General features: G+C 53.6%; 1 protein-coding gene across 5 annotated transcripts in view; it reads right to left on the reverse strand.

Moving 5' to 3' along the window:
* Positions 1–15,574, reverse strand: part of KCNC4 (potassium voltage-gated channel subfamily C member 4) — a 53,459-nt gene that overhangs the window by 27,429 nt on the left and 10,456 nt on the right. For 2 of the 5 annotated variants that reach the window (XM_084756200.1, XM_084756203.1), the window contains exons 2-3: positions 13,200–14,136; positions 11,103–11,306 (exon numbers count right to left, since the gene is read on the reverse strand). In XM_084756200.1, the coding sequence (XP_084612326.1) occupies positions 11,103–11,306; positions 13,200–14,136 (1,141 nt within the window). Of the gene's footprint in view, positions 1–3,673; positions 4,905–6,497; positions 8,927–11,102; positions 11,307–13,199; positions 14,137–15,574 lie in introns of those variants that run through there. The other 3 variants (XM_084756201.1, XM_084756202.1, XM_084756199.1) reach the window with 3 other exon arrangements.

The following is a 15,574-nucleotide window of genomic DNA, read 5'->3' on the forward strand; positions in this document are numbered from 1 at the left end:
CCCAGCTGAGTCAGCCTTCCGGTCAGAGGTCTAACCACCTTGCACACCAAGAATGAATTCTTCCCACGACTTGGCTACTGGTGTCTCCACATACTTCTAGGAATGGCATCCCCCCTCCCCGGCTCCCAGCCTATAGAGTGGTCTGTTCCTAATCTTCTTTGGTCATTTGGTTAGAAAGCTGGATTTTGAAAGGCCTGGAGGACTTTGACCAGATGTTCACAGTGCCACCTCTTGGGGGACAATGAGATGCAGGGAAAGGTATCCCAGCTCCCCTCCTAAGTTGGTGTGGGATATTTTCTAACTTTTTTTCTTACTGCATTTGTGAAGGAAACAAAAAGTGTGCATGCATGCATGTGTGTCTGTGTGTATGTGTGTGTCTGTGTGACAACCTTGGGTGTTATTCCTTATGTGCCATTGTTATTGTTTTAGGCAGGGTCTCCCTCCGGCCTGGGAGTTGCCTAGTGGACTAGACTAGCTGGCCTCTGAGCATCGAGAATTTGCCTCCCAGTGCGATTGTTACAAACACACACACACTGCCTTGCCTGCTTTTTAAAAACACAGATTCTGGGGAATCACACACAGCTCCATGTGCTCGGAAAGCAAGCACTTTATTGACTAAGCCAGCTCTCCAGCCCCAAAATAGGGTTTCTCATTCTTGAACCCAATTAGCCTCCTTAACATTTCTACCAATAATAGGGACCCACGAGTGCACAGTGCCCTTCAAATACCTGAGATCAGGAGCTGGTTTTCCACCAAATCTTCTCCAGGCCAAGTTGCTCCTCATGTAAACCTCTTTCCACGCCAGTGCCACCGAGGCTTCCCCTTCTGCATGTCAGAGACTCCACTGGCTGCACTGGGAAGGGACTTGGCACTTCCTAGGCTATGTGTTACCACCTGATCATTAATGAAGCCGAGATATGCCTTCCCAGGGTGTGTGTGTGTGTGTGTGTGTGTGTGTGTGTGTGTGTGTGTGTGTGTGGTTTACACAGACACAAGAAACTGAATTACCCATTTCCTCAAGCCCTGGTTTTATTTTTTGCAAAAGGCCCGGATTGTGATTAAGGAAGTGAAAAGCATTAAAAGCTCCACACCAGAGGTTTTACCTCCCAAGCCTTATTCAGTTTAGATGCTGTCCAGGTACTGGGCCCGAGTCTCAGCTTTGCCTCTTACAGGACTGTGACTTGGAAGGAATGACCTTACGTGCCGTGCTGCATTTTCTTCACACCAGGATTGGAAAGCATTTCCATTTCCATGCACGTCTCAGGTGAAACACATGCGTGTTACTTCTGTAATTACTCCTCTAACTCCTTTGTCAAAAAGAAAAGGACCTCACCGAAATGAAGTTAATTCCTAGCACTTCTTTTGAAAAGTGAAGGCGTCAAACCAAACTGCTGTTGGTGGAGGTTGCTCTGTGGTAACACCCCCCCCCCCCGCCCCATCCGTATTTGTATAAATGCAATGGCTTTTAAATTTTTTATTTATTTGTGTGTGTGCAGATGTCCCAGGACAACTTGCAGGAATCAGTTCTCTCCTTCCGCCAGGTGAGTCCTTGGGATAGAACGCAGGTTGTCAGGCCTGGCACAAGGGTCTTTACCCACTGGGCTAGCTCGCCAGCTCAGTAAGCAATGATCATGCTGAGCTTCCTCAGCACCACCTTGCATCGCTCTCCTATAGCTAGTATCCCACTGTTACCCCTGCTACGATGATGAAGAACGGAGATTCAGGCAACTCACGCAACCCAGAACTAGGAAGTAACAGCAGACCTGGGACTCACATCCCTCTGACTCGCAAGGTCCGTCCCTACACTGTTGTTCCATTCTCTAAGGCAGCCGACAGGTAAGGACTCAAGTCTGGCGCCCGCCCAGGGCAGCAGAAGCCTAGAGTGGTGCAGCTTCTGAGGAGGAAAGGAGACTCTGCAGCCACCTATTGCAGAGTTCTGATGGTGTCACTATGTATCCCTGCTACATCCCCCTAGGTCCCCTCTGGATGCTCCCGGCACCCGATACTCACATGCTGCTTGTTAGGTTCTTAGCCCCACAAATATGGTTCCCTATTTATGTTTAAAAAACAAACCCCTCCCCCCCAGCTAAACTAAAAAACAGCCATTCTGGATGTGAGCCCTGATGCGTAATGTCATTAGGGAACCAGCAGTACATCCCATCCCATTATCGCCTGGCCAAGCTTCTCCGAGCAGCCTGGCTGCAAATGGCTTTCTCTTGGGGGGCAGGGGGAGGGCACAGCCCTATCTGCCCTCCAGTTGGAGGAGAGATTTTTATCTTTAATTGACAACTGGCCGACTGCCACTGCCCTGCCTCTGCTGCTGGCCCAGGCTCATGGCTGGTTTTCCGTGCCACTTCAGGAATAGGCTTTCCCTTGTTTCTTCCTTCCCCTGGGCCCTGTGGTCCTCACCCTGCCAGTCTGTGCTGCCCTAGACAGCTCCGGGTGTGCTCTTGTCCTTTTCTGAGTGTGTGTGAACATGAAGAAATCTGAAGGGGGAAAAAAAAAGCCCGAGCCAAAGGCAAGGGTGAGGAGGGAGCTAGCATTTACTGTAGATGTCCTATCTTCTGCATGCTGTGTGCAGACACCCGACCCTGGGCCAGGCTGTTATGCTGTCTTTGGGATAAACACCATTATTAATTTTTTTTCTGAGTCAGGGTTTCTCTATGTAGTCTTGGCTGTCCTGGACTCACTTTATAGACCAGGCTGGCCTCGAACTCACAGTGATCCACCTGCCTCTGCCCCACAAGGGCTGCGAGTATAGTCGTGCACCATTTTGGGGGTGGGGTAAGGCACCATTATTTTACAGGCACAAAAGTGAATTTGAGGAGTTGCCCCCCCCAAGTTATCTAGCAAATAAGTGGCAGATCAAGACTAAATGGAGGCTCCCATGATTTGGTGCGTGCTTAGACTGAGTGAGGAGTCAGAAGAGGGACTTGAACACGCAGCTGGACCTGGCTATGTGATTTGTAGAGCCTAGTGCAAGTGAAACCACAGATCTTGTTGAAGATGACTAACTCTACCATGATGACAAATGAGCCCTAAAGCCAGCATGAGGGCCCTTCCTTCTGATTGGCTGCAGGCCTGTGCCTCCATAAAGCCCACCTTGTTTTGCTCCCATGTGGGGGTAAAAGGAATACTAGGGCACCGGAGCTTGCCCATGGGCCCAGACTATGTTCATTCTTCATCCCCACGTGGCACCGGGTGGTGCCACCAGCGTTGCGTTGGCTTCACTCCATCAGCCATCGCGCAGTCATTGCAATGGCTGGCCTCCCCAGGGCCTTGGCCCACTTAGACTGATGCAGCGGCAGGGAAAAGGAGGTCCCTGTACAAACAAGCAGGCACACAGCGGACTTCCCTAAACATGGAAGCCTTATTCTGTGCTACGGTGGCTTCAGGTGGCAGCGGCAGGTTATCAGGACACTGCCCAGTAGTCAGGGGTTCAGAGCTAAGCTCTTTGCTGCCTTGGGCATTTACTACCAGCTGGAAAATACAGGAGCTGAGCCACAGGGACACAGGGTGGGGTCCTTGCTGGGGACTCAATTAGGCCCAGGTATGCTAGCTAGCATTCCTCAGACACAGGTGGCAGTTTGATTGGAACTCAGAGAGGGTCCTCCCCCCCACAGACCCACAGTCAGAAAAGAGAGGCGAGGCAGACGCAGGAGAGGAGCAGGACGACACTCAGATGTCTTTATTGGTGCTTGAGCACAGCGTGACAGTTGAGGGCATGCAGACAGGGCGCAGTGGGCCCGGCCTAAGCGTGCCTCAGACACACACACACACACACACACACACACACACACACACACACACACACACACAGACACACGGGGACAGCTTTAGAAAAGGACTGACCAATACGGGGGGCCGGGGATGGGGGGCAGGAAGGGCTGAGGGAGGGGCAGAGGCCAAGGCTGAAGGGGTCGCCTGGCCTCTGCTATTGCACTCATCCTCCGGCCACCGGCCAGGAAGTACAGTATTGCAACTGGTCTCCTCTCGCCCAAGGTGTCCCCTTCTCAGACCCCTGAGCCAGTTGGGCAAACAGATTCCCCTTCCATCTGCCCAGCAGCATCTTTGAAAACAAATGGACAAAGGAGACACACACAAAAGAAATGAGACTCCCTTCTGCTGTCAAGGACATAGAAAGGGGGTGCTGGAAGGAGTGACGGGCTGCAGAAGAGCCCCTGGAAGTGCCCCCCACATACTGGGGTGGGTGGTGGGTGGGAGGTAGAACCCCAATCTGGGGTGGGGTTGGGCTAGTGAAGCAGTGACCCTGGAAGGCAATCTTGCCTTCAACAGATTTCAGCAGGCCGCCTGCTGGCAGGGGAAACACCCCCAAGTGAGAGCAGCCTGGGACCACCCAGCGGTGGGGCAGGTCCCAGGTGCACTTTTGCTGGGACACTCCATACAACACGGTCAGAAGAAACAATCCATGAAGGAAGAGGGAAGGGGAAACAGGGCCGGGAAGAGGACTTGGGAGACATAGCCTAACGACGAAGACAGACCACCAGTAGCACGTGCACTACACACAGGAGTATATAGTATGTATGAATATAGATACTATATGTGCATATATGTCTCTTCAATGTACAGTAGAGCAGAGTGTCAGGCCCAGATGGCTCTGGGCCCCGAGAGTCGCATGGGAAGATTTTTTTCCACCAGTCCTGTGCAAACAAGGATATCTGAGTCTTTCCCAGCAAAAGAGTCGTGCCTGGGTTCCAGAGTTTTCCCTAAGGCTCTGGCTTTCTGTCTGTCTGCCTGTCTTTCTCGCGTTGGTGCCGCTTTAAGAGAGAGTGAGGACTTCAGCGTGGGCATAGTTGGACGAGAGGGCGTCTTGGCAGGTCTCTGTGTTTAAAGAGCACAGGTGTGAGACACTGGGACGCACGCTTTCGGTTCAACATTGCCTTCTGGGGAGGGTGTACAGAGTTCGGCAAAAGAAAGGGAGAAACAAAGAATGAGATGTTAGAAGGAAGCCAGCCAGCTGCTGACCCACAGGCTGTGGGCTACGGAATAGCCAAGAGCAGAGCTGGAAGGCATAGGGAACCCAGGGCTAAGAGGCAAGGAAGAGCGGGGTGGGACAGGAGTCAGGTGAACCCTCCATGTCTCCTCTGCCAACCCCCTCCAGGCAGAAGACACCCAGGTAATGGTGAAGCTCAGGTAGCCACTTCCAAGAACTACTGCCATCCCAGGTATTCAGGGCTCCAATGCAGCAGGGAGTAGAACCAAGGCAAACCCCATAGAGCCTAGCAGGGAGACAGTGGGGAAAATTCCTAATGTGGACTATGGCTCATGGCCTGTCACCCAGCTGTTCTCTACCCTCAGAACAACTCCATCTGCCCTCACCACCATCCCAAGGAGCCAGTGAAGATGTCCCTAGAGTGTGGAGCCATGTCACGCCCAGCCCCTGACCCCAAAATGATAGGTAGAGTGCTGAGGCATGATGGGTGGGGCGGAAGTGCGGCACGCAGCCTCGGGAGAGCAGGCTGGCACCCAGCATCTTACTAAGACACCCGAGGCCCCTGGAGACCCGCACCCTCAGCTCCAGATAGCTGAGGCTTGGGTCTTAGTCCCTATTTCCCAGTAGCAGTGCTGGCTAGACGGCTAGGGGGACTGGGCTAACCGTGTGAGTTTCGGTCTCCCAGACTGAGTACTAAAGCGATCAGGTTTGTGGTTAAAGGTGGGTATGCTTCTCACAGCTTCTACCCTGGGGTTACCTGATACGTTAAAAGCTTTTTTTCCCCCTTTTGATATAAAAATATAAACTCTCACCTTGGAGTAACCTGTCGCCATCTCCTGAAGACTGTGGCCCCAACAGCCTCCTTCAACACCACCCCTTAGCTTTCTAGAGTTCTGGGCCGCTGAACGCTGAGGAAACCACAAGAGTGTGAGACTGACTCTTCAGAGCTCTCTTTTCTGAGGACAAGACAGAGCTACTCTTTGCCCTGTATTCCTAACATTGATTTGTCTGTGTGCATTCGGAAAGGCCCAGCCATTGGTCCTAACGCACAGGGAAAGGGGGAGTGGCTCCAAGCACCCTATAGGCCACTAGGTCCTAAGATACACTGCAGGGAGAAAGGCCTCGGTGGCCTTTGTCAGTGGTTAGTATGCTCGCCACCCTTGGGATCCTCTGAGAGTTGGGGAGATTCTTTCTTGGAGTCTTATGTTGGAACCTAACCTGCATGCCTCACCAGGGTTGGGGAAGGAGCTTCAGAGAGAGACTGGCCAGGGCCCTCTGCTCTCTTAGATACTTGACCCATAGTGCCTCTCAGAGCTTTGGCCAGAATTCAGCATACTCTTAAATTCCTGTTGACCTATCTGTAGCTCAACAGCCCCCTTCCCACTGGTGGCACCTCACAAAAAAAACCTGTCTTAGAAGACTGGGCTGTGAAGCTAACTCTAGGGTTGTTGGTAAGCCTGGCACAGACTGGGAGGGAAGGCTAGGAGTTTGCTCCTGGGCTGCCTGCTTGCTCTTTCAAGAAGGGGCCCAAACCCCCACCCCCCCACCCCCGCCCCAGATCTAGGGCCAAGTTTCTAAAGCCAAAGCAACTGGTCCGATGATGCTAAGTCTGACCCAAGGAAAAGCTAAGTAAGTACGTTCTCAGAGTCTGGATGGGAGGGGACTTTCCCCTAGTGAAGGATATTCAAGGCCCGCATGGACCCGAGGCCTGTATAGACAACTGCCTCTCTACATGGAGGATCTGTAAATGATGGGTTCACTCTTTCACAGGACTTTGGGCAAACCCAAGGGTCCTAAAGTAGCTAATGGCAGATAGCCCACCTATTTCTTCTACCAACTGGTCCCTGTCCTCTTTCCTGCTGATCAAGGAGATCAGAAGGGGTTGTACAAGGAACCCCCATCCCTCCAACAAAGCCCTAGGGGCTTCAGCCTGGCAGATGCACTGTGTCGCCCAGGGACATCTGTGGCCCCCCACAGGGGTGCTGTGAGCATGCCCATCCCCGTAGGAGGGAAGAGAGGAGGAGGCGGTGGGTGCCGTGGAAACTTGGGCTCCTGACAACTTGAGGGCTGCCACAGAAATAGCTGCCTCAGCTCCCCGAACCAGAACGGCAAGTCAGAGAAAATAGCTGTGGTACCCATGCTAAACTGGACACCTGGCGCATCATGTCTCTGTCAGACCACAGTCTCCCGGTGCCAGGAGCCCTGCTGGGTAGGGCTAAGCCTGGCACAAGGAAGCCAGATTCAGACTCGGCATCTTATCCTGCTGCACCAGGCTTCCCTTTCGGCATCTCCTCCTCTCGCCTCTAAGGAGACACTTTGCTCTGAAAGCAAGTGGCTTTGGACCCTATCCAGAGCCCAGCTCAACCTGGGGTGTCTCAGGGCCTGCTCTAACAGACCTTCCCAGAGGGCCATCTAGTCAGCACAGTGCTGACACACGTGTTTGTCACATGCTTTGCACCCCAACCCCGTTATGCCTGGGCCACCTTTTGAGTTGACCCCCTTGGTCCTAGTCTCCTGTCAGATCTCTAAAGCTATTTTACCAGATGTCGTGATTTACCCTGTAGGGAGTAAATATGGACCTTCCTTAGTCACTCCCTTTTCAAGGTTGCATAATCTGACTCTAAAATTGCCAGGCACGTGGCTCTGCTGCTGTCAGGTCAATCCCCATCAGGTGAAACAGGAAATGTCATGGCTGAGACTTTTGTTCTTTAGGCTCTACCAGGCTGAGGAAGGGGGTTTCTTGGCAGCAGGTGGGGCCAGTGGCAGGTGTGGGTAGGATGGCTTCTGTCTCCTTACTTCCCCTCAGCTGTCCCCGCGCAAGGTGTACCCCTGCTCACCCAATGACTCACAAACCTGTTGTGCTCCCGGGCTCGTTAGGTAAATGAATACACTTAATTATAGAAATTAGATGAGTCTCCGGTTCTGGCAGGAATACAGAGCAGAGGCTGGGTGGGAGTGGCAGGTGACTCAGAGGCAGGGCTGAGAATCTGAGGGAGCGGGAGAGGGAGCAAACTGTCGCTCGCGGAAGCAGAGGAAGAGAGAGAGAGAGAGATGCTGCAGCGCGGGGCACAGATGGGCCGCTGGGTGTTACCCGCTGAATCTGGGCACAGGCTCCCTGCAACCTAGACACCCTGCCCAGGGCTTGTACCAAGCCTAGGGCTTGGATTCTAGGAACTCCCACCTGAACCCCATGTCACAGCTGGGAAACACCAGGCCCAGCTCCCAGGGCATCCCCAGCCACAGACGCTGCTGTTTCAAGGAGTCAAATGTTCTTCACACCAGCAGAGATGCCCTGTGAGACAGCCTTGTTACCTGCTGCTCTTGCTATGGGGTGGATGGATAGACAGACAGACAGACAGACAGGCTGTTTGGTTATTGGTTAAGGGCCATAAAGAACGAAAATGAAATTTCCGCGATACAAAGGTAGGTATTGACTCTAAGGCAAGGCTGAGTAATTCCAGACACTCCGTGTACCACACCCTGGCATAGAGGATCCTGGGCTGGAAGCAAAACCCGGAGCCCCAAGTCCTGAGTGTACCAGCACCTATAGCTCAGGAGACTGTATATGAAGATGGAGTCCCGTGAATATCTGTCCCCTGCACTCAGGCTCCAGGGCTGGACATTGGGGAGGGCCAGGTGCTATGTAGGGCTGGCTCAGAGACTCGAATTCTCCATCCTGACTGAAGTTTCCTTCTGTTTTTCTCTCAGACCTCAGGATACATGGGGGGCCGGGATGGCATGTAAAACATGCTTGCTTGCATGTGTGTCCCAATGTCAGAGCTGAGGAAGGCCACGGGTGTAGCTAAGGACCTGAGTGGCCAGGTGGGGGGCTGGTGAGAGGGTGGAAGGGGTGCGAGAGCAGGAGCTTTCTTGGAGGATAGGGCGAGCTGTACCGCGATGCCAGTGGAGACAGCCCCAGACTGGTTCCAGCTGCTCCAGCTATGTTGTTTAGACTCCGGGACTTTTCACAGCCTTGGTGAAGAAAAGGTACATGGGTCAAAGGGGGGGGGGCATCTCTTCACCAAGGATGCTCCATGGAGTCCAGGCTACTGCAAGAGACTCTTCAGGTAGGATTGGGAGTGGCTTCCGGACTCTCCCTGACATCAGTCTCCAGGGCTCCTGACGGCAGACCATAGGACCTACACCCTGCAGGCCTGTGTCCTGTCCTGTCCTCAGGTCTCTGTTCCCTTTTAGCCCCCTGGTGGTCCAGCTGCACGGAGATCCCACAGCTTCCAGCATGTACCTTCCCCCAGTGAACACCTGTGTCCCATGGGCTCCTGGCTCACTGGGAGCTACTGGTTAGTGATGGGGGTCAGTTTGATGGCTGGACCAGGCCTGGGCTCACCCTCTCCCTGTGGCAGGCCTAGATGAGCGCAGAGAGGTGTGGCGTGGGGAAAGTTGTTAAGTGCACACTGGGAGTTTGGTGATATTAATTGCCACACTTGCTTAGCAGGCCCTGTTTCCCAGCAACCCACCTGTTCCCTCTCGAAGGTCACTCTAATTGGCTGAGCTACATGCCTGTTGCCAAGAAGCAGTGTGGAGGCATCTTGAAAATAGAGCAGATGGGCCCCCCAAAGGCACCCCAGGGAGGCAAAGTGGAGGGATACAGGCTCTTCTGCATGGTGCCCATCCATGTAGGAGCACCTGCTCTCGGGGCTCTCCTAACTTGCGCTCTCATGGTCTCTTCCGCAACCCTATTTCTACCAAGCACCTCACAGCACAAGAAAGGAGGCCAGGGCGTTTACCCTTCAGCTCTGTATTCTCAAGTCCTCTACCAGGATAGATTTTATATCTGAGCTTAGCAGGCTGTAGCCTGAGCAAGGCTCTCTAGGTTCAAGAGAGAAAGGCATGTCCAGGGCCTGAAGGTGGGAGCACAGGAGTGACCAGCGAGGGGACATGAGCGCTAAGCATGCTCTACCTATAGCCACTTGGTTGGGGTGCCTGGGTCATCTCCTTCCAGGTGCCAGACTGCTGCTCCTGTGGCTGTTACCCAATAAGATATGTGCCCAGCAAAGCTGGGTGCTCGCCTTTCAGAGCTTATCAATTTGGGGTGCCCCAGGGGTCTGCCTGGACTGGGTAGCTAGGAGCTATCTTTAGGGTTCAGGGGCATCACGGGCTACTCTCACAGCAACCACCCCCCTTGTCGGACTTAAACCAGTCTTTAGTCTGGGACTGGGGGCCATGGGGAGTTGAGAGTAGGAAATCTCGCTAGTTAGGAAGTGGCCAGAGAGAGAAGTTGGGGTGATGTGTGTTTAGGGAGAATTATAGCGTCTCCTGGAAAAGGGCAGGATGTGAGGGGAGGTTCTGACACAGGACAGGTAAGGTCACAAGGGATGAGAAGTCAGGGAGGGCAAGGGCCTGGTTTTGAGGCCCCTGGTTCTCACCCATCACTGGCTCTTCTCACCCTAAAGGTTTCTACTTCCCTCTTTCCTTTAAGGCTAAGAATCCCGATAGCTGCACACAGCCCAGCTTTAGCTCTGTCCCTGCCATGCACTGGGAGTCTGGTGATAGGATCCCAGCCCCCCCTCCACAGGCAGGAAAGGGGCTGCTCCACTAACTTTGAGGATCCCTCGGATCACTCCTCAGAGAGACCCACTCTCTCTGCCCACCTACTCCGAGCCGCCCCTGGCTCTGTCCCGTGACCGTCACACCCCAGTAGCTGGCAGATATGGGTCAGTCCACCTTGGAATCCAGGCCCCCAGTGAAGAATTAGAGGTACAGGGCCTGTGCGGGCCTCTCTGAAGCCCTAGGGACCTGGAATGCCTGAGTCGGCTTCCTCGGGGAAGCGTTGGCGGTGTTTAGGAGGCCTAGAGAAGTGTCCAGATATGACCCTGTGGGCTAGGCCTAAAGGCAGCTGCAGGATCAGAGCAGGGGAGGTGATGGAGTGTCCCCTGATAAGTCTAGCATTCCTCTTCTGGGTGGGTACCTTGGAGGGAGGGGCTCCATAGACTCAAAGTGGATGCTAGAGGCCTTTCTAATCTAGAGACTGGTAACTTAGGGTACCCATTCTAAAAGCGAGGGCGCACCCAAGGCAGAGGAGATGGTGGCCATGGGCTCAGGGGAGGGGGAGACCTCAAGGTCTGTGGGAAGGGCTGGGGAGACTCAGCTCTTGGGGGGCTCCCCACCTGCCCAGCCCAGGGAGCCATACCTTTCCGGACATTGCCGTCAGCACACGCATAGTCCCCAGCACTGAGCAGGAAGCAGGCAGCTGCCTTCTTGTTTCTGTCTCTTGTTCCTGAGCGTCTCAGGGCCCGACGCTCCTCAGGAGTGGGGGCCGAGGCCAGGGGCTGGGTGAGGCCAGCGCCCTCCTCATCAGACAGCACCGCATTCGCATCGCCGTTCTGCTTAGAGTCTGGAGGGGACAGAGAGAAAGGAAGCTAAGATGGATGCTAGGCCCTTCCTGAGGAAGCTCAGATTGCAGGTCCAGGAAACAAGGCAGGATGGCTGTGCTCGGTCTGGAGGCTTTTCTCTTGGCTTTGGCTTAGAGCCTCCCTTGGGGGCTGGAACACAGCACAGACACCCTGCAGCAGCAGTAATCCCCAAGTGGGCTTGGGAGGATGTCCCAGGAGATGAACCCAGGCAGGCACAGATTCTCACTTCCCCTGGAGTCTGGCTCAGGTAGGCTCTTGATGAGTCTGCATTCCTCAAAGAACAAACACCTGGACAGTAGGGCTAATAGGTGGAGCCAGACATACTCAGTAGTGCCTCTGCCTTTCGCCCTGCACCACGTATGGCAGTTATTCTGTTCCTCAGATACCCAGGCCTTGGTGAAGGGCTTGGGGCAGGGCTCTCTTATGTCTGGGAAGATGGGGGTGGGGGGGGTGGGGGGTGGGCAAGGCTGGGGGGAAGGGTGAAGTGGCTCTCCAATTCAACTCTTCTCTGTGAAAACACCTTTCTTTTGTCAGAGAGGGGCACAGCTACTATGACCCCGATCACATGTAGTGGGGTTACCCGGCCGGAAGACAGTAGCTCCGGCACTGGCCTCAGTGTGGCCAACCAAGCAGGGTTAAGGGCCTCAGTGCTGTGCATATTCAGGAGGCTGTCTAAGGCCCTCTGCATTTAGATGTAAGGATCCTCTCTGAGCTCTGATTGGACCTCAGAACACATCTTAGATTCCTAACAGGACCAGGAAGGGGCACCAGCATGGTAGGGAACAGAAGGAAGCTTCTCCATTAAGGTCTCTATCAAGGAAGACCCAGACCCCACTTAATCCCAGAAAGCAACTAGCCCCAATTCGTGTGATGGGTCCATGCCAAGAGGTCACAGACACGCCTCAACTCAGGCACTATATAAGGAGAACCAGTCCTACTTCTGGGGTTTAACCAGCAGCTTCTGCCTCAGTGGCCTGACATGCAGTCACCCTCCAGACCTGGCCCTACCATCCCCGGGAGCTCTGCCCATTGAATACAATAATGCTTTTCCTGTTTTCTGGCCTCCTCCCATGTAGTTGGGGGACTGTGTTGATTTTCCTTCTTGTCTCCGGACCCAGAACAGATGATCTTCCTTGAGTGGCCTTTCCATGGAAGGGCAAAATTTGATGCCCGGTCTTAATCCTCCCAGGACACAATTTTGCCTCTTGTCTAAGACCCTGGTTCCCCTCTCTCCATGTCAGACCGTGAGCCCAGGACTCACTCCAGATTCAGCTGAACAGAAGGCAGCCTCCCACTGCTGTTACGTTATCACATCTATTAGGCTAAGAGACAGCAGACGTGAATGTTGGGAAAGAAGTGACTCATGTGTCGATGCACCTTGGAGGAACAGCTGCCCTGCTCTCTGCCTAATCATATCAGCGCTGGCATTTGTTCCAGTTTCACAAAGGGTGGCACATCCACCACACATTTGGGTCTTATCAAAGTGGGATTGGATATTGATATGTCATTCCCACCAATATGTCATGCCCAGAGGGGAAGGGACTGGACTCTGAGAACAAAGCAAGAGCAGGGGATGGATGGGGGGGGGGGGAGGGGAATGGACAAGAAGGAACTGGAAACCAGTCCTTCTAGCATGCAGTCCCATGTACTGCCCTCATATCCCACACTGGAAGGCTAACTTACTCCACAGACGCTGATGTTCACCAAGATCATTCAAACAGGGAACAAAAAGTTGGCCTTAATACTTTGCGTTCTCGGAGGCTCGTCTTATGCACAGCGAAGCTTGCACAATATACCAGACCCAAATTTCAAAGGCTAAGGGAACTCCCTTGACTACACAGGGGTAAGGGGTCCTCTGCCTAAGCCCTACTCACCTGCCCGTTTCCTCTCAACCATACCCTCTTCCCGGGCAGGGGGGCTGGTGTCGCTGTAGGTGCTGTCCCGGGGCGAAGTCTCCTCAGACTTGCAGTAGATGGGTGACTCAAGCTGGGCTGGCCGAGGTACGTGCTTCTTTCTCTTCTTGGGTAGCTTCTGCTTGGCCATGGCCAGAGAGTAGTACATACCAAAGTTGTTGACTATGACGGGTACGGGCATGGCAATGGTCAGCACACCGGCCAGTGCGCACAGAGCCCCCACCAGCATCCCGGACCACGTCTTAGGATACATGTCCCCATAGCCAAGTGTTGTCATGGTGACCACGGCCCACCAGAAGCCGATGGGGATGTTCTTGAAGTCGGTATGGTCGTTGCCCCGTGGGTCAGATGGCCTGGCCCCAATTCGCTCAGCATAATAGATCATGGTGGCAAAGATGAGCACCCCCAGGGCCAGGAAGATGATGAGCAACAGGAACTCATTGGTGCTGGCCCGGAGTGTGTGGCCCAGCACTCGCAGCCCCACAAAATGGCGCGTGAGCTTAAAGATCCGCAGGATGCGTACGAAACGCACCACACGCAGGAAACCCAGCACGTCTCGAGCTGCCTTGGATGACAGGCCACTCAACCCCACCTCCAGGTAGAAGGGCAAGATGGCTACAAAGTCGATGATGTTGAGCAGGTTCCTGACAAAGTCCAGCGTGTCAGGGCAGCACACAATGCGAACCAGGAACTCTAGAGTGAACCACATCACACACACGCCCTCGATGTAGGTGAGAATGGGCTCTGTCTCTACCTCCCGCCGGAAGCGCACGCTGGTGATGTTCCCTACGCGGTGGATCTCCGTCACATTTCGGTCAATGTTGAAGGCCTCGTGGGTCTCCAGGCAGAAGGTGGTGATGGAGACCAGGATGAAGAAGAGAGAGGCGAAGGCTACCACCTGTAGGGCCAAGAGAATAGGGAGTGGCCATCAAGTCAGTGACAGTCGGCCTCACTGGGAACAGTGACACTACTTTCGGAACCTGAGCTTATATATTACTAACCCGTTGCTAGTCAAGGGGGTAGGATGATGCACCATGGCAGCCGTTCTCAATTTGTGGGTCTTGACAGGGATCATGTACCATATATCCTGCATATCAGACATTTATGGTTCATTACAGTAGCAAAATTACAGTTGTCAATTAGCGATGGAATCATTTTATGGTTGGGGGTCACCACAACATGAGGAACTGGGTTCAAGGGTCACAGAGTTAGGAAGGTTGAGCACCACTGCCCTAGGGCAATACTTCCTAAGCTTTGCTGGTGGGGGGTGGGGGGTGGGGGGTGGGGGGTGGGGGGTGGTGCTCAGAAGACAGAGGCTGCTTTTGTCTGGGAACCACAAGCCAGGGCACTACAGCTGCCTGGCCAATCCATGCTTTAAGGCTTCTCAAATTGTGGTGTGTGAACAAACCAGTTTAAAAAGAAAGAAAGAAAAAAGCCTGTTCAAGCGTGGTTAACTTCTGGGAGGGTTAGGGGAGGGTCACAGGCTCCCAGGTGAAATGGTGTCTACAGTACCACAGCTGCAATAATCAGGCTCCTGAAGTGGAGCCTAACCCAGAGGCATCACGTGAGTAGAAACAAGTTAGAAATGTACAAACCCACCAAATGAGAAACCTGAAGAGGACAGAATCTAAGAAGTACTTTAGTGAACCATCCGGTTTACTAAATCCTGACACACACTCAAGGTAGAGGTCCATTGCTTTAAGGAATGCCCAGGGACAAAGGCTGTGAAGCATAACCTCTTTCTGCTAACTAACCCCATTAAAATGACCTACCTCCGTGACCCCACCTACCACCTAGAACCACTTTCTGCCTAGGTAGTAAATCCAGGAAGGAAGACAAACATGGGTTATGACAAGAAATGGGGGGGGGGGAGTGTTCTCTCAGAACAACCAATGTCTTTCTTCCTGCAAGCTGATGTTAGCTGGGACACTGGGCTCTAAAGTCAAATGATCTGGACTTGTCAGGATCTGGTTGGTGGCAGCAGGTCTGACAGCCATGGGGATCTCAGCTAGAATGACAGCAGCGGTATGATGGCTGGACTGAGTGTCCAGTCGTTATGAATGGAGATGAGCTCCGTGTGCAATAACACCAATTACGGAGCCTTTATCTGTTAATCCTGCCGTGCCATTCAGCACTGACTAGCCGCTCACTGTCAAGGCCCAGCTTCCTGTCTCTACAGCTCCCGCTTGGTGAACGGGGCTCCGCTTTCCCCTTGGGTGGAGGACTGAATCTACACAGGTGGCTGAGGGAAGGCCATTGCATGCCTGCCCTGCTCCGATTTCTACCTAGCCTTGTCTCATCCCCATGCAGTGAGCACTCGGATCCGCCTGTTAGGG

Source organism: Acomys minous (genome assembly GCF_964271855.1).
Source record: "Acomys minous genome assembly, chromosome: 14".
NCBI lineage: Eukaryota > Metazoa > Chordata > Mammalia > Rodentia > Muridae > Acomys > Acomys minous.